Here is a 17,762-nt window from a genome sequence, read left to right as displayed (position 1 = left end):
CGAGGCAAGTGCTTTTACACGTTGTACTTACTCACTCAGGCCCCAAGACACCTATTAGTATGTCAGCTGCACGATATTCAACACATTTGATCATATGGTTAACTTACTAACCACTGAGCTTTAGGGTTTCCATTAGAAAAAATGTTTTAGGGGCCCGGAGAGATAGCACAGCGGTGTTTGCCTTGCAGGCAGCCGATCCAGAACCAAAGGTGGTTGGTTCGAATCCCGGTGTCCCATATGGTCCCCCGTGCCTGCCAGGAGCTATTTCTGAGCAGACAGCCAGGAGGAACCCCTGAGCACCGCCGGGTGTGGCCCAAAAACCAAAAAAAAAAAAAATAAAAAATGTTTTGGTTCTGTGTCTTTGCAAATAAATTCTTTTTTTTGCAAGTGATCTGTTTGGGGGATTGCACAGGGGTTACTCCTGGTTCTGCACTCGGGAATCACTTGGAGGACCCTATGGGATGGTTGGAGGGGAACCTGGGTCTGCCAGTGCCCTCCCTGCTGTGCTGTGGCTCAGCCCCACTTTAGTTTTCTTCCTTGCTCAGTCAGGACTGCTGCTTGTTCCTGGGGATGGTGTCTTTGCAACGTGCCAGGCTGACAACGGCCGAATGTGGGAACTAGAAGCCTGAGCAGCGGGTCCAAGACCTAGATGATGGCTGCAGGAGTGCCAAGAGTGAATGGCCCTCGCGAGGAGGAGCGGAAGGAGGACCTTCCTGCCGATACGCCGGATGACTCCTGGGTGCAGGAGGCTGTTCTGCAGGAGGGTGGCCCCGAGCCCTTTTCCCACAGTGCCCAACAGGGTGGCCCCCAAGGTGCCCTGGGCCGGCTCCGAGAGCTCTGCCGGCGCTGGCTGATGCCGAAGGTTCACACCAGAGAGCATATGCTGAGGGTGTTGCCGCGGGAGCTGCAGGCCTGGCTGCAGGAGCACCTGCCTGAAAGCAGCGAAGAGGCCGCATCCCTGGTGGAAGGCTTGACCCAGAGTCTCCGGGACAGTGGTGAGATCAGTGGTCGTGGGGAGAAGGCGGCGTTGATGGGGAAGTGGGATCCGTCTTCTGATCTTGCCCTATGCTCAGGGGGTATTCCTGGCCTGTACTCAGGAATCACTCCTGGTGAGCATGGGGTTGGGGGGGAAACCATATGAGATGCTGGGAATCCAACCCTGGTCAGCTAAGTACAAAGCAAATGCCTCCCTGCTGTGCTATCACTCTGCTCCCCAATACAGACATCTTAATGCAAAAAAATCATGAACTTTAGAGAGCTTTCTTATTACCAATCCCCAAATGCATTAATTAGCTCACTAGGTTTATTTGAGTACATTCTAAGCATCAGGCATTATAGCATATTTGGGGGGTTGGACCATACCCAGCAATGCTCAGGGCTTCTGGCTCTACATAGGAATCATTCCTGGCAGGGATGGGGACCAACCATTTGGGGTGCTAGAGATTGAACTGGGATTGGCTATGTGCAAGGCAATTGCCTTACTATGTTATTACTCAGCCCTCCTAGAAGTTTAATAAATAAAAGGTTGGTGCTGGAACAATAGCACAGTGGATAGGGCGTTTGCCTTGCATGCAGCCAACCCGGGTTCAATCCCTGACATACCATATGATACTCCAAGCCTGCCAGGAGTGATTTCTGAGAACATAGCAGGAGTAACCCCTGAGTACCTCAGGGTGTGGCTCCAAAAAACAAACAAAAACATGGGGCAGCTATAGTGATAGTTCAACAAGCCAGAGCACAGATTTTGCACAGAGGTGACCGGGGTTCAATCCCTAGGCCCATGTGGTCCTCCAAGCACTGAGCCAGGAGTAACCACCAAGCACTACTGGTCTGCCTCTCCTCCCCAAATTTTCTTCTCTGGTTTCCATTCCTCACAATGAGAGGACACTGAGGTAAACTGTCCCCTTTTCCTCATTCCTCCAGATTTCCAGATTCCGAGTGACAATGGGGAGAACTCTCACCAGGATATGTTTGAAGGCGCTGACTCCCCTGAGATGTTCCCAGACATGCCTGAGGGGGAAAGCATCCAGCAGTCAGACTGGGACAGTGTCCTGGAGAGGGACTGTGGCTCCAGAGGCTCCCGAGGACACATCCCAGGTACAGACCATCCGGAACTGCACTCCCAGGGCAGGGAAGCTGCACAGCTCATCGGCCTGCAGGGCACCTACTTGGGTGAGAAGCCCTACGAATGCCCGCGCTGTGGGAAGACCTTCAGTCGGAAGTCCCACCTCATCACGCACGAACGGACCCACACGGGAGAGAAACACTACAAGTGCGACGCCTGTGGGAAAAGCTTTAGCGATGGCTCCAACTTCAGCCGCCACCAGACCACTCACACTGGGGAGAAGCCTTACAAATGCAGGGACTGCGGGAAAAGCTTTAGCCGGAGCGCCAACCTGATAACCCACCAGCGGATCCACACGGGGGAAAAGCCCTTTCGATGCACCGAGTGCGGCAAGAGCTTTAGCCGGAGCCCCAATCTCATTGCCCACCAGCGGACTCACACGGGCGAGAAGCCCTACTCCTGCCCCGAGTGTGGGAAGAACTTCGGCAACCGGTCCAGCCTCAACACGCACCAGGGCATCCACACGGGCCACAAGCCCTACGCGTGTCGCCAGTGCGGCGAGAGCTTCAGCTACAACTCCAACCTCATCCGACACCAGAGGGTCCACACCGGGGAGAAGCCCTACGCTTGTCCTGACTGTGGACAGCGGTTCAGCCAGAGCTCGGCCCTCATCACCCACCGGAGGACTCACACGGGGGAGAGGCCCTACCAGTGCGCTGAGTGCGGGAAGCGCTTCAGCCGCAGTTCCAACCTGGCCACGCATCGGAGGACGCACCTGCTGGAGAAGCCCTACAAGTGTGGCCAGTGCGGGAAAGGCTTCAGCCAGAGCTCCAGCCTCCTGGCCCACCAGGGCACGCACACCGGGGAGAAGCCCTACGAGTGCCCCATCTGTGGGGACAGCTTCAGCTGGAGCTCCAACCTCATCAAGCACCAGCGGCTTCACACGGGGGACAGGCCCCACGCGTGCAGCCAGTGTGGGAAGCGCTTCAGCCAGCGCTCCCAGCTGGTGGTGCACCAGCGGAGCCACACGGGCGAGAAGCCCTACTGCTGCCTCCTGTGTGGCAAGAGCTTCAGCCGGGGCTCCATTCTGGTCATGCACCAGCGGGCCCACCTGGGGGACAAGCCCTACCGCTGCCCCGAGTGTGGGAAAGGCTTCAGCTGGAATTCTGTCCTCATCATCCATCAGCGCACCCACACGGGTGAGAAGCCCTACAAATGCCCCGAGTGCGGTAAAGGCTTTAGCAACAGCTCCAACTTCATTACTCATCAGAGAACGCACATGAAAGAGAAACTGTTCTTAAGTGGCAAAGAGGCACCGTGAGGGGCCAGCGTGAGGCCAGCACTGGCTGCCACCCTCAAACCGGGGGAGTACTGCCATCCTTCCCTGCTTCTTTCCAGTGAGTGAAGCAGGCATCAAATCCTGTGCATCCTCATGGCTCCAGACTCGCTTATCAGGGTTCCGAGTTAAAACACTGAGAACAAAGCATGGGGATGGTAGGTGGGAAAGTGGGTCCCTTTCTGTTACTTGATTATGCAGATCCCAAGTTCTGTCTCGTGGCTTTTGTGTACCAAGATTATTTTTGTAAGGAAGAGTTGATTCTGAGAACACTTTTTCTCCCTAGAGCGTTTTGAAAAGACGTTTGAGCTACAACAATTACCTTTGATCCTGGGATGTTCCCTGAGCCTTGAGATAGGAGAGATAGGTCTGATGGTGGGAAGGGTTGGGAAGAGAGTAGAGGAAGCAATTCAGGGGGAATGAAAAACCTTTTCCCTTCATAGGGGGCCTGACTCCACACTTGCAGGATTGATACTTAATAGTGCCTAATAGAGTAGAGTCTTTAACACACGATAACAACCTGAATGTGGAGGCCAGAGAGGTCAGGTGAAGAGGGGTGAGGGCACATGCCTTTCATCACCTGGCCTGAGCTTGACCCCTGGTACCAACTGCATCCTCAAGCACTAGCACCAAACCACTGGCCTAACTGGCCCCCTAAGTACTACTTGGAAGTCTTAACTCCCCCCCCCCCCAAATAAAAACAAACAAAAAACTAAACTTGACTGTTATCAGAGCCTTTACTTTTAACAAATGGATCACTATTATCAAACACTGGGACTGGAACAATAGTGCAATAGGGATGGTATACTTGCCTTGCAGGGAGCTAACTCTGATTTGATCCCTGGCATCCTCACACGGTCCCCTGAGCACTGCCAGAAGTGATCACCTGGAGAGCTGGCCCTTGACCCATGAGCATTGCTGGGTGTGGCCAAACCAACCTCCCCCTCAAAAAAATAAAATCCCATAGTGGTGCTGTGGACACAGTATCCCTTTTCACACACCCTTCCTCAAATGAGAAACCTGACAATCAGATGCAGGTCATAAGGAAACTTTTCCTTTTCCATGGTGTTTTCTATCCCGAGGTGTGCACTAACAATTTCTGAGCCCACTTTTGTGCGGAGGCACTACCTACCCCTCCCCATGTATCCCTCCATCAGGACCTTCCCTTACTTTATTGTCAGGTGATGAGGGCATTGGTAGTCCCTGACCCATCGCTGAATCTCTTGACCCAGCACTTAACTCCATTCTTCAAACCACCAGAAATACCTAAGGAACTAATGTGAACAAAAAAATATTGGGGGGCCAGAGAGATAGCATGGAGGTAAGGTGTTTGCCTTTCATGCAGGAGGTCATTGGTTCAAATCCCGGCGTCCCATATGGTCCCCCGTGCCAGCAAGGAGCAATTTCTGAGCCTGGAGCCAGGAATAACCCCTGAGCACTGCCGGGTGTGACCCCCCCCCAAAAAAAAATATTGGGATAAAGTGATACATTTTGTTTTGGGGCCTCACCTGATGGTGCTCACAGATTACTTCTGGCTACACACTCAGAAATCACTCTTGGCAATGTGTAGGGGAGCCTATGGGATGCCTAGATGGATCCCAGGATGGCTGCGTGCAAGGCAAACAAATGCCCTCCAGCCCACTGCCAGGAACTCAAACTGTTGGGTTTCGAATCCCAGTGCTAATGCTCCAGCCCTTAAAGTGATGCACTGGCTGTGTTTGTCTTCCTGGCAAGCATACAGTTTATCCATAAGAATAATTGTTTTTTTCCTTGCACTGGACCAGTGATGGCAATTCCTGGGGGTCACAGGAGGAAGGGGGCTTCTTCCCAAGGAGGAAGGAACTTTTCAAATGGTGGCTGTTGGAACCTGTGTGCTGCCAGGCTCTCATTTTTTTCCTTTTTTTTTTTTCTTGGTCACACCTGTCGATGTTCAGGGATTACTCATGGTAGTGCCCAGGGAACAATATGGGATGCCACAGATGGAACCCAGGTTGGCTGCGTGCAAGGCAAACAAATGCCCTCCCTGCCTGCTGTCAGAAACTCTTGAACTGCTGTTTTTGAGTCCCTGTAAAGGGAATCCACTCTTCCTGAGGAGAAATAGGGCACAGAAGTGCCTGGAGCATTGCAAGGGAGGTGGTGAAGTTTGATAGCTGGACAGTCCCCAGTCCAGAGGAAAAGCCCAACGATAGCCCAGCGGGGAGGGCCGATGGGAAGTGTGGCCTGTGGCAGTCCTTAAAGGGATCTCGTTCTGTCTTTAGATTCCAGTGCTCTGCCTCCCACTGTCAGTTGTGAGCCAGTCTCGAGCTTTCCATTTTGCTGCCTCTGTGACCCCATCCCAGGACCCGCATTTCTCCTGGGTTGCAATGAATACACCCCGTGGAGAGTAGTTTTCCAATGGGCTAGTCGAGTCCACAGCCAAAACATAAGAACTAGTAACTCCTGTGCAGTGCTTGCCATGAGCCCACAGTAGGCCTTGGGCAGTGTCCTGGCAGTCCGAGCCTCCAAGACCGACTTGGTTTGAGCCTGACCATTCTGGCCTGCTTTGGGGTCACACCCGGTGGTGCTCAGAGCTGAATTCTGGCAGGCTCAGGGGATCCTATGGGATGCTGGAGGGGGAACCCTGGTTGGCTGTATGCAAGGCAATCACCCTCCTCGCTGTACTACCGTTCTGGCTCTGGGGAGCAAGTTCTGTAGGTTCCCAAGGACCCAAAGCCTGAAAGCTGGGAGCCAGGAACAGGTGTGCAGAGTGAGTAACTGAAGCGAGCAGACCCCAGAGCTCTGCTACCTTGTGGGGTGGTCTGGCTTGTCCTGCACATTCCCACGCTAAAGCAGGTTCCGAAGACCAGTGACTGCGAAGGTGCGCATTGTCCCCATGGTATCCACCAGCAGGACCTGTCTTCAGTGCCAAGTAGTTCCTCAGTCATAACTGCTGAGCAGAGCTTAAAGCGTCCCTGCTTCCAACCAGATCAAGAGCCCTCAACTCTCTTATAGAGCTTCTGGGGGTGTATCTCCAGCATCAGTGAGCAGGGCTGGGGGTGTGCGAGGAACCAGGAATATCTTCAAGTCTGCCCTAATTTTCTTGTTTTTGTGCCACACCCGGTGATGCTCAGGGGTTACTCCTGGCTATGCGCTCAAAAGTCCCTCCTGGCTTGGGGGACCATATGGGATGCCGGGGGATCGAACCATGGTCCGTCCAAGGCTAGCGCAGGCAAGGCAGGCACCTTACCTCTAGCACCACCGCCCGGCCCTGCCCTAATTTTCAAGCTCGTAGGTGTCTGACTAGAGAATGTTCAAGTTCAGTACATACCAACGTAATGGCTTCCCTGGGGGATCGGGGAGATTTGGCAAGTTGGAGCTGAACAAAGGCCGTGGTGTGGCCCAGCAAGCCTAGATTCAAGAGCAAGAACCCTGAGGAGGAAGCTGGGACTTCCGTTGGCAGGCACGGCCTGGGACTGAACCTTCAGCCAGAGTTTCGGATATTTCCTAGGTGAAAACAGCCCTGGAGCAGTTTCCGCCTGTCCTTCCCTGGGACATCCAGAACTGGGATTGACAAAATACTCAGGAAGTGGGGACCAGATCGTGGCCCTGGCGGAGGCCTTTGCAGAAGGAACCAGGGAGACGAGAAGATCCTCGTTTCAAACGGCAGAGCAGGCAGCTGCGCTGTGTGACTTCAGATTTATGTCCAGGTGCCATTTGCTCTCTCCTGGGCATCTTGCTGGCATGTGCCTCCCACTCAGATTTCAAAGTGTGTTGAACGCTGGAATAGCCCACCCTGAAGAGACCCGAACATGACGGAGGGACACAGGACAGGCTCCCATTGAATGCACCGGAAAATGACCCATGAACCAGATGAATGTGGGAGGTGGCGCACCAGCAGGTCACATGTAAAATTTAAATGTAGGAGAAAATTTCTTTTTTTTTGTGGTTTTTGGGTCACACCCAGCAGTGCTCAGGGGTTATTCCTGGCTCCAGGCTCAGAAATTGCTCCTGGCAGGCACGGGGGACCTTATGGGACACTGGGATTCGAACCGATGACCTCCGGCATGAAAGGCAAATGCCTTACCTCCATGCTATCTCTCCGGCCCCAAGGAGAAAGTTCTTTAAAGCATCTGGACTGAAAATGTGATGTGATTCACCCCATAAAGGGTCAGCCCTGATGCTCTGGGATACCTAAAGGCTCCCACTCAGGAACCCTCACGGCTGGATTCAAGTCTAGTCTGTTACATGGGTTCTATTTGCTTCACTAAATACTTCCTTGACTTAGAAAAATAAGCAGTTGGGGCCAGAGAGATGTGTTTGCCTTGCAAGCAGCCGATCCAGGACCGAAGGTGGTTGGTTCGAATCCCGGCGTCCCATATGGTTCCCTGTGCCTGCCAGGAGCTATTTCTGAGCACTGTGGTGTGGCCCAAAAACCAAAAAAAAGAAAAAAGAAAAAAAGAAAAATAAGCACTCATTATTAGATGATACCCTGCCTTGACCCAAAACAAAGGCGGTCCCCCAACTTCCTCTTTCCTTTCCACCTGTGCCTATGATATGTAAATGTCCATCTGAATCTCATTTGCCTTCACCCACCCAGTTGAATTTGTACTGGGAGTAAAGAAATGTCGGTCTGGTTTGGCACACAGAGACTTCGAGGCAGGAAGACACTGACTCCATGACTCTCTCCTGGCTGGATTGGTTTATTAATTCTTCGCAGCCACCCTTCTTCAGACCCATTTATCTGGTGTTAGAAATACGGTGTGTGGGGTGATTGCACAACTCATGGCTGCTGCTACTTCATTTTGGGGGATGTGAGGAGGCAAACACAGCGATGCTCACGGCTTATTCCTGGCTCCGCAACTCAGGAATTGCTTGGGGGATCAAGTGAAGGGAGGACAGGGATCACTCTGGTCCTTATATAGGCTTTGTATCATGTTGTTAAGGTGAAAAAAATTTCCTGAGAATTCAGAAACCAGCTCTGGGTTTGAAGATCCCACCAGCTCACGAGGTCCTCACTGGTTCTGTCTCTTTGCTGTCACAGATGATGTGAAGGTGGAGAGAAGCTTCCCTACTTCCAGTATCCTCTGATGTTCACAGGAGTGACTGCACAGTGTATAGAGTATTTATTTGCCTTGCATGCAGCTGAATTTTTTTTTTTTGGGCCATACCCGTTTGATGTTCAGGGGTTACTGCTGGCTAAGTGCTCAGAAATAGCCCCTGGCTTGGGGGGACCATAAGGGACGCTGGGGGATCGAACGCGGTCCTTCCTTGGCTAATGCTTGCAAGGCAGACACCTTACCTCTAGCACCACCTCACTGGCCCTGAATTGGATTTGATCCCTAGCATCCCATATGGTTCCCTGAGCCTGCCAGGAGCGATTTCTGAGTGCGGAGCCAGGTTAACCCTGAGAGTTGCTGGGGTGGTCCCAAAACAAACAAAATTGCTGTAAAAGAAAAAAAAAAAAGCTGGCCAGAAAGATAGAACAGTAGGGAGGGCGCTGGCCTTGCACACGGCCAACTATTATTTAATTCCCAGCACCCCATAGGGTCCTCTAAGCGCTGCCAGGAGTAACCCCTGAGTACAGAGCCAGGCGTAGGTTCTGAGCACTGCTGAGTGTGGTCTAAAAACCCAAAAGTAAAAGATAAAAACAATAACAAAGCCTGGGGAACTGAAATGTTAAAACACAGGTCTGGCACATATAGAGCCCAGGTTCAATTTCAGGCTCTGTGGTTCCTTGAGCACTACTAGGTGAGGTCCTGGTGGGCCCTAAGCATCACTGAGTGTGGCCCCTGTAAGACAAAAATTTTCAAAATAATGACATTTATATTTGCACAATGAGGATAAAATGAAACTGATTATCCTTGGATGGCCCAGCTATTCTAATGTCAGTCCTGGTTACAATCCAGCTCCAGGGCAGACACCTTGCCCAAAGCCACTCAGCGGGAACCAAGGTCCTGCGGTCACCTGGTAAGTCCCAGGATGGTGCTGCTGCCACATGGTGGCTCCTCCTCTTCCTGGAGGCTCAGGGCAGAACAATGCGGGTATCGGTGCTCAGGAGTGTAAGCTCTGGGGGTCCACCCAGTCCCACACATGCAGAGAGGCGTCATTTGCTGCCGATAACAGAGTTCTCGGTTTGTGAGGGTGCCAGGTATGGGTGGTGACGAGAGGAGTTGTGTCTGCCACGTGGTATTCTGGGAAGAGGTGGCCCCGGTGAGTAAAAAGAGGTTCCACTGGGCGCCCTGTTTCATCCCAGGATGTGACGTCATAGACCTGGACCGTCCCATCGAAACCTGTGAACAAGAGGAGGGTCCTCAGCGTCTGCTCAGGGCTGTCACCAGCCTCCGGGAAGGCCTCTACAGTTGGGGGACACAGGCAGCGGCCGTGGTTACTCCCTGGGGCCACTGCAGAGACATGCTTCAGAGCTGCCCTGGGAGGCATATCTCAGCTCATATCCGAGCAAGCAGCTATGACCGCTGTCCCCAGAACAGGCTCTAGGGCATTTCTGGCTCTTCCCCGGAGCCACATTCCAACTCCCCAGCAGTTGGTCCTACCTGATCTGACTCCTCGACCTCACCAGGGACCATCCTCCATGGAGCTTCACTCTGCTTTCTGTCTTTTTTTGAGGGAGACTGTACCCCCGGACATGTTCAGCAGCTACTCTGGGCGCAGTGCCTGGGTTGGGGTTACCTCTATGGTGCTCGGGGACCATGCAGAGCAGGGCCTCCTGCTCGCAGAGCACACTCCAGCCAGAGTGCTCTGGTCCTGCTCCTATGCGCCTCCTTATTGATTTGTTGGAGGATGGATGGGGCACTCGCTGAAGCATGTGGAGAGCCAAAGCTGGGCCTGCTGCATGGAGAGCAGAGCAAGAGCCCCTCTTGGGCCCTCTCCAGCTCTCCAAATCCAACTCCTCCTCTCCCAGTCCTTTAATGACCTCACTCAGCAACACATTGCCAGGCAGTACCAGCCAGGCAGTCTAAGAGCCCCTCTAGGACTCTCCCTCAACTCCAGCTCAACCCAGGGCTGCCACAAGTTGAGAACTTGCAGGCCTCTAGGATACCTCCAGCAGCTCCAGGCCCCGAGGGGAACATCCCAGCCCAACTGCAGGCGCTGGACATGGTCCTCACAGACCCTGGGAACAGGAGACCAGACAGACACACAGTTGTGCCCAACAGTACCTGAAACAGCCACACAGTTGGCCAGGACCGGGGCCCAGGTCACTCGCAGCAGCTGCGGGTCAGGGCTGGGCGTGGGCACCGAGCACTGGGCGGAGCTCAGCGGGTGGCTGAGGTCGCGGGTGTCCAGGATACGGAGCTGCCCGCTGGAGCCCAGGCTGGCCAGGCTGGCTCCCGGGCCCTGGCTCTGGGTCCTAACTTCGGCGCACCAGCTCCCGCCACCAGGGCTGGGCCCGAACCTCTCCAACGACGTCCACGTCTCCCGGGTGTCCACCAGCCCGAGCCGGCCCGATGTGCAGCAGAAGGCAAAGGTGTGGGCATCCAGGACCTGCAGGGTGCTCAGCGTCGCGCTATCGTTGGCACCTGAGATGCGTGGGGGGAGGACAGAGTCTCAGGGACTGGCTGCTGGAAGGGCCGCCACAAGTTCTTTCTCCAGCAAGCTGGCAAGTCCAGCAGGGGGAGCCCAGATACCCCATCAGTGCTGCCCACTTACGACCTGGCTGAGGTGCACAGTCTATACCCCACTCAGCCGAGGCCCGGACTACCTAAGGGGTACATGGTCTACACCCCACTTAGCCACAATCCAGCCTGAGGCGTGTATGGTCTATACCATGCTCCACTGAGCTGTGACCAGGCCTACCTGAGGTGTATGTGGTCTTTTGGGACTCCAGGTCTACCACCTGCAGGCTGCTGAGCCTCGCCCCATGCAGGACTCTGGGTGCGGCAGTGGCAAAGATGGACACCCTTGGCCACAGAGCCTCCTCTTCCCCCTGCACGGAGATGGTGCTGCCGGCTCTGATGACATCTGTGGGATGGGAAGAATGTTAGTGAAGGTCTGAAGCAGCAAGAGAGGTTGCTATTTGGCTATTTGGAGGAAGCACAGAGCAGGAGGGACAGGACCGACCCGGTGCCAGCCTCAGAGTCATCACTCCACTGCGAGGCACTTCTTTTCTCTTGTGAACTTTTGAAAAATTTTGGGTCCCATTTGGTGCTCAGGGATGACTCCTGGCTTTGCACACAGGGGTCACTTTCTGGCGGTGCTTGGGGAGGTTATGGGATGCCGGGACCAAACCCAGGTTGGCCGCGTGCAAGGCCAAAGCCCTCCCTGCTCTATGGTTCTGACTCCCCTCTCATGAACTTTGCAACTGAGGGATAATGAGTCACAGAAGCCGACTCCAAACTCCAACAGCAGTTCTGGCTTTTTATAGTTTTAAGGAAGAGTCACTCGCCTATGTCATTTTCACTCGAAGTGAAAAGTAGCAGGAACAGAGTTCACGGATGATTATTTCTTGCCAGCGCAGCCCATGATCTGTGGGAGCGCAGCAGGCGAAGAATAATCAGGACCTGGAAGGCCACATGGGTCTTACCAAAGGGGTGAGAGACACACTGGGTGGGTCCCATCCCACCCAGCCTCAGATTTAAGTTTCCTCTGCTGGTTGGTGAGCAGAGCCGGCCTCTGCATTCTACGTTGGCGGCTGCTCTGGAAAGAAGCCAGAGTTTGGAATAGGCCAATTCTGTGCCCGCTGCTTAGAGGAAGAAGCAGATTTTCTAAGTCTACTGCTCCAGTGGGAACCAGTATTTGGCCACCACAGTTGCTGTAATTCCTCAGCCTCCAAGTCAGTGAGAATCAGGCTTGTGGAGTTTCCTGGAGGAAGTTCACTCAGGGGAGTCCCAGAGGGAAGTGCAGGGCTGCCACATGCTGGAGGTGGGAGCTCAGGCCGCCATACGCTGGGCTTCCAGGTTCAGACTTGGAGTCTTAAGTGTTCCCATGGCTGGAGCTGCACATTTCTCGGCAGACAAAGTCACAACCCCCCACACCTCCACACCCACCCAGAAGCCTCTTCCACACACAGACACACACAGACACACAGACACACAGACACACACACACACACACACACACACACACACACACACACACACACGAGCCTCTTCCTGCCTAGCAGGAACATTCATTCCCCAGTCTCCTGTGTGAGAAAGGAGACAGCAGAGAGAAGATGCCTAAAGTCTTTCATGCTGCTGCCTTCAGAGCGGCTCCTGGGGCAGCTGCAGTCTGTCTGCACAGGACTCCCGCCCTGCACTCACAACCCGAATCTAGAAACTGTCCAAAACTCTGAGCAAACAGCCTCACACTCAGGAACAACTATGAAGCAGAGCACCTCTGCAGACCTGGCTGTCTGCAGGAAACCAAAGGCGAGAGCAGAGTCAGGACGGCTGGACCAGCCCTGAGTAGGGGCCACGGAAAGAGTCCAGCAGGGGGCAGTGCTGAGTCAGGAGAAGGCCGGTGGCCACAGGGGAGACCCAGAGCAGCACTCAGACCAGCTGGGCCGAAGATTTGGATTCAGCCATGCAGTGTCTTCACCCCCGGGCTGGGGGACAGCAGGACCCTTCCTGTTCACTGGTCTCAGGGATGCACTATTTGGAGCCCTGAGGAGATTCCTCTGGCTCAGCACGGGTAGTCCGGGCATCAACCTGAAGATATTGTGGCCCTGACCCTGAGCCACAGGGTACGGTATGGGAGATAGAGTGAGACGCGGGCACTCAGATGCCCAACTTAGAGGGGACACGAGGGAGAAGGGGGGCCCTATAGGATATGGCTGAATCCACAGCCGAACGTCATATCTGGATGCTGGTTCCGGAAAGATCTTCCTCGGCGCTTTCTCACAGGGCCTGCCTGACACCTCTCCCCAATGCCTCCCTTCCAGAGGGATTGCTGTTACCCTGTGGCTCCCTATTTTTCTCCCTGGACCAACAAGTGTCAAGAAGAGGGAATCTGGGGCTGGAGTGATAGGAAAGGAGGGAGGACACTTGACTTGCACACAGTCAACTCAGGGGTCACTCAGCTCCTCTGAGCCCACCAGGAGTAATCCTTGAGTGCAAAGCCAGGAGGAAGTCTTGAGCACTGCTGGATGTGGCTCAAACACCAAAAAAAAAAAAAAAAAAAAAGGAGGTGACCTAGCCCAGCCCCCTCCTTCTCCATGAGGGTATGACCTGGCTCTACCCCCTTTCCCTTATCAAGATGGCAGTCTGGGTGGAACCAGCTCCGCCCTGTCACCACCCTGCCTGTCCCCCCTTCCTAGAGCCCCGATTCCCTGCGGCTAATTCATTTATGCCTGCACTGAAGGATGTACCACATTTGATTCTCCCCGCCCCACCCTCAGCTGTCAATGGCGCTCAGGGACTCAGGTTAGGGCTGGAGAGGTGTGAGCATGGGAACCTTCTTATAGACCCATCCTCACCCCAAGATTCACTCACCACTGTCCTCTGACACCTGCCACAGCTGTAGAGAAGCCCCAGGCACACCACTGGTCACCAGGATCCTATTCCGGATTGAGGCGAGTTCAGTGCAGATAGAGGGGAACTCCCTGTGACACCCCCTTTCTTCCCCCATTGAAAATGTTCTACTTCCTGTCTCAGGAAAGGCCCCCTAGGAAGGGACCATCAGAACCAAACCCCACTCTCACAGATGAGGTTCAGGAAGCCGAGGGTTGAATCTCAGTCCCCTAGAAGGTGGCAGTCCTCGGAGGGAACACACAGCACAGCAGTACTCAGAGATGTCCAGCCTCTGTCAAAGGACTCTTTTGACCCAGACCACCCAGACACACTTAGTGCATCAGAAGCGCCTTCACTCCATCCCTGATGGCCACTCCAGCTCAAGGGCAGAGAAGGGCCAAGGAACCACCAAGCAGAGTTCCTGTGTGTTCCCCCGTGGGTCAGGGTCTGACACACACCTGGTGTCCAGCACATGCTTCAGCTCATAGGCACGCCTGTCCCAGAAGCCTCCGTGAAGTACCTTGAAATCCCGCTCCGGGCAGAGGCCCTGCAAAACAAAGGGGTGCCTTGGGAAGAAAAATGAAGTCAGCCTCACCAGCCAGGCAAGCATGCTGCACCCCTGAGCACAGCTTCTGTCCACGGAGCTCAGTACAACTGCACTGGTGCTCCAGGGCCAGTGTGAGGAGGAGCAGAGATCCCTGTACCATCTAGGCACCAGGAATATTGTAGATTAACCAGCCTCCAGCCCCCCTGCCCCTTTCCCCCTTTTTGCTCAGGTGGGCTCTTCTACTGACAGAATCACACCCCCAGGAGTGGGCAGGCGCTTTCTGTGGTTAAGCATGCAGGCTGCTTCCATCTTTTGCTTTCTTTCTCCTTATGCTAAAATGACAAAACTGACAAACTGATGGGACATTTTCAGGGCAATGCTCAGATGCTGGTCTCTGAAATCAACTACTCTGAGTAACAGGAAGCAGAGAAAGGAATAACCAAAAAAGAAAGACAAAACGGGCTGGAGAGATGATCCAGTGAGCAAGGCTCTGGCCATGCAAATGGTTGACCAGGGTTCAATCTCTGGCACCCATATGGCCCTACAGCACCAGCAGCAGTGAGCCCTGTGCAGAGCCCAGAGTCAGCCTTGAATGATGCCAGGTGTGGCTCAAACGACAACAAAATCACCCCACACTCAAGGTAGCTGAGCTTCTAACTTCTGCAAACCTGGTTGTAATAAAGCAAAATTTGATCAAGCCCTTCCTTGAGCCCCAAGACATTCTGTGATCACTTCTCTTCTTGTGCATATATGTATGCCTGTCCCTGGCTCTGCCTCAGAGCCTGCCAGAAATCATCTCTCTCTCTCTCTTTTTTTCTTTTTCTTTCTCTTGCCTTCTCTCTACCCCACCTCCCGGTGTCCAGGACAATATCCGACAGACCACAGTGGTGCCCCATATTTAAGACGTGAGTGAAAGGGACATGCCCATGTCACATTACCTGGTTCTCTTTAGCAAAAAGCCTGAGTGGTAACTGCAGATGAAGAATTTCATTTTTCTTCTGCTGTTCGCAGCCAGCCACGAAGACTCCTGGGGATAAAAATAAAGCGAAAAGCAGAAGCAGTGAGTGGCTGCAGCAAAGATTCAGAACCATGATGGGATCGTGCCCAACAAAGATCAAGTCCTGTCCTGGTACCTGTGGCTGGCGGGGCATGGATACAGTGACAGCAGGCAAGTGCCACCAGCAAGCGACTTGGAGCCCATCAGACTCCCGTTAGAGGAGTCAGGGCATGGGGGATGGTGTGTGTGTGTGTGTGTGTGTGTGTGTGTGTGTGTGTGTGTGTCTGGGTTGTGTATGGATGTGTGTGTGTCTTTGTCTCTGGGCTGCACCCCTAAGCATGGGAATGGGGATGGGTGTGTGTGTCTGTGTGTGTGTGTCTCTCTCTCTCTCTGGGCTGCACCTGTAAGCATAAAGATGGGGATGTGTGTGTGTGTGTGTGTGTGTGTGTGTCTGGGTTGTGTATGGATGTGTGTCTCTGTCTGTCTCTGGGCTGCACCCCTAAGCATAGGAATGGGGATGGGTGTGTGTGTCTGTGTGTGTCTCTGTGTGTGTGTCTCTCTCTCTCTCTCTGGGCTGCACCTGTAAGCATAGAGATGGGGATGTGTGTGTGTGTGTGTCTGGGTTGTGTATGGATGTGTGTCTCTTTCTCTCTGGGCTGCACCTCAAGTATGAGAATGGGATGGGTGTGTGTGTCTGTCTCTCTCTCTGGGCTGCACCTGTAAGCATGGAGATGGGTGTCTCTCTCTCTCTCTCACTCTCTCTCTGGGCTGCACCCCTAAGCATGGGAATGGGGATGTGTGTGTGTGTGTGTGTGTGTGTGTGTGTGTGTGTGTGTCTCTCTCTCTCTGGGCTGCACCTGTAAGCATAAAGATGGGGATGTGTGTGTGTGTCTGGGTTGTGTATGGATGTGTGTGTCTCTGTCTGTCTCTGGGCTGCACCCCTAAGCATGGGAATGGGGATGGGTGTGTGTGTCTGTGTGTGTCTGTTTGTGTGTGTGTCTCTCTCTCTGGGCTGCACCTGTAAGCATAGAGATGGGGATGTGTGTGTGTGTGTGTGTCTGGGTTGTGTATGGATATGTGTGTCTCTTTCTCTCTGGGCTGCACCCCAAGTATGGGAATGGGATGGGTGTGTGTGTGTCTGTGTGTGTGTCTGTCTCTCTCTCTGGGCTGCACCCATAAGCATGGAGATGGGGATGTGTGTGTGTGTGTGTGTGTGTGTGTGTGTGTCTGTCTGTCTGTCTGTTTCTCTGGGTATGTCTCTCTCTCTCTCTCTCTCTCTCTCTCTCTCTCTCTCTCTCTCTCTGGGCTGCATCCTTAAGCATGGGGATGGAGATGGGTGTGTGTCTGTGTCTATCTGTGTCTCTCTGTCTGTCTCTGGGCTGCACCCCTAAGCATGGGGATGGGGTGGTGCGTGCGTGCGTGTCTGTCTCCGGGCTGCACCCCCAAGTGCCAGGCCGCGCGCGGGGCCCCTTGGGGCGCAGCCAGAGCGCGCGCGCGCTCACCCTTGTGCCCGTCCCACTCCAGGACGCGGGTGGCCGCGGGCAGGTCGAAGGCGTGCAGGTCCCGGTACCTGCGGGGCAGGGAAGGGGCAGCGCGTCACCGGGGCCGGGCCGGTCGCCCCAAGGGGCTCCCCGGAGGACGGGGTGCGGGACGACCCCTTGCAGCGAGGACTCCTCGCGGGTGCTCCCCCCGTCGCCCCACGCGCTCGGCCCGCGGTGCTCACAGGCGCAGGGACTCCACCAGCCAGTCCTCCGCGGGCTCCATGACAACGGCCACTTCCGGCGGCCGCTTCCGCCCCGACCGGAATTCCCGTTCGTTCCGGGCGCGAACTCTCGCGAGAACGAGACGAACGAGACGTGCGCGCGGCCCCAGGGCCCGAGAGTGGCCTTGCTCGAGGGCGTGGCCTAAAGGTAGGAGCGTGGCCTGAAGAGGGGCGAGACCTTGGGGGTGGGGGCATGGTTGCGTTTGGGGCGTGGTCTGAGAATAGGGGCGTGGCCTAAGATTCAGGGCCCGACTTGAAGCTAGAGGCGTGGCCTGAGGCTAGGGGTGTGGCTTAAGGTTCTGGCGTGGCCTGAGGCTAGGGGCGTGGCCTAAGGCCCTAAGCGGGGCCTGGGTCGGGGCGTGGCCTAGTGACGGGGCGTGGCCAGAAGCCCCGCCCCTCTGTCTGGCCATCATCTCGCCTTCTCCCCCGCGTCGGGTCCCGCAGCCTGGGCTTCTGCCCCGGAGCTATGACGTCAAATCAAGAATTCCCAGCATGTCAGGTTCCGACCCAACATTGGTCCAGCGGATCGACAGGTGATCAATCGGTGGTAGCTCGATCACTGAGCAGAGCCAGATTAATTACAGATCGCCGGGGAAATTCGATTTTCACATAGAGTGTTTTTTTTTGTTTA

The 17,762-nt window shown here is 54.5% G+C and overlaps 2 protein-coding genes across 2 annotated transcripts; one reads left to right on the top strand and one right to left on the bottom strand.

The window, feature by feature from the left end:
- Positions 1–877: 877 nt before the first annotated feature.
- ZSCAN2 (zinc finger and SCAN domain containing 2) lies at positions 878–3,786 on the top strand. Its single transcript, XM_049783297.1, has 2 exons — positions 878–995; positions 1,924–3,786. The coding sequence occupies exons 1-2, from the start codon at positions 881–883 to the stop codon at positions 3,384–3,386; spliced, it is 1,578 nt and encodes a 525-aa protein (XP_049639254.1). The 5' UTR covers positions 878–880; the 3' UTR covers positions 3,387–3,786.
- Positions 3,787–9,275: 5,489 nt separating this feature from the next.
- Positions 9,276–17,326, bottom strand: WDR73 (WD repeat domain 73). Its single transcript, XM_049783930.1, has 9 exons — positions 17,310–17,326; positions 17,093–17,200; positions 16,872–16,951; positions 15,311–15,399; positions 14,284–14,372; positions 13,808–13,872; positions 11,193–11,357; positions 10,556–10,915; positions 9,276–9,670 (listed from the first exon to the last, which is right to left on the bottom strand). The coding sequence occupies exons 1-9, from the start codon at positions 17,324–17,326 to the stop codon at positions 9,432–9,434; spliced, it is 1,212 nt and encodes a 403-aa protein (XP_049639887.1). The 3' UTR covers positions 9,276–9,431.
- Positions 17,327–17,762: the final 436 nt, after the last annotated feature.

Source organism: Suncus etruscus, chromosome 11, assembly GCF_024139225.1.
Source record: "Suncus etruscus isolate mSunEtr1 chromosome 11, mSunEtr1.pri.cur, whole genome shotgun sequence".
In the NCBI taxonomy this organism is placed as follows: domain Eukaryota; kingdom Metazoa; phylum Chordata; class Mammalia; order Eulipotyphla; family Soricidae; genus Suncus; species Suncus etruscus.
Note: the sequence above shows the minus strand (reverse complement) of the source record. Positions and strands in the feature narration are given on the sequence as shown.

Bases quoted from the DNA above. Each gene is read 5' to 3' on its own strand.
- ZSCAN2 (XM_049783297.1), top strand. From the start codon at position 881: ATGCTGAGGGTGTTGCCGCGGGAGCTGCAGGCCTGGCTGCAGGAGCAC. The intron at 996-1,923 runs GTGAGATCAGTG...TCATTCCTCCAG, and splicing joins CCAGAGTCTCCGGGACAGTG to ATTTCCAGATTCCGAGTGAC.
- WDR73 (XM_049783930.1), bottom strand. The intron at 13,873-14,283 runs GTGTGTGTCAGA...AATCCGGAATAG, and splicing joins AAGCATGTGCTGGACACCAG to GATCCTGGTGACCAGTGGTG. The intron at 11,358-13,807 runs GTGAGTGAATCT...CCCATCCCACAG, and splicing joins GCAGGTGTCAGAGGACAGTG to ATGTCATCAGAGCCGGCAGC.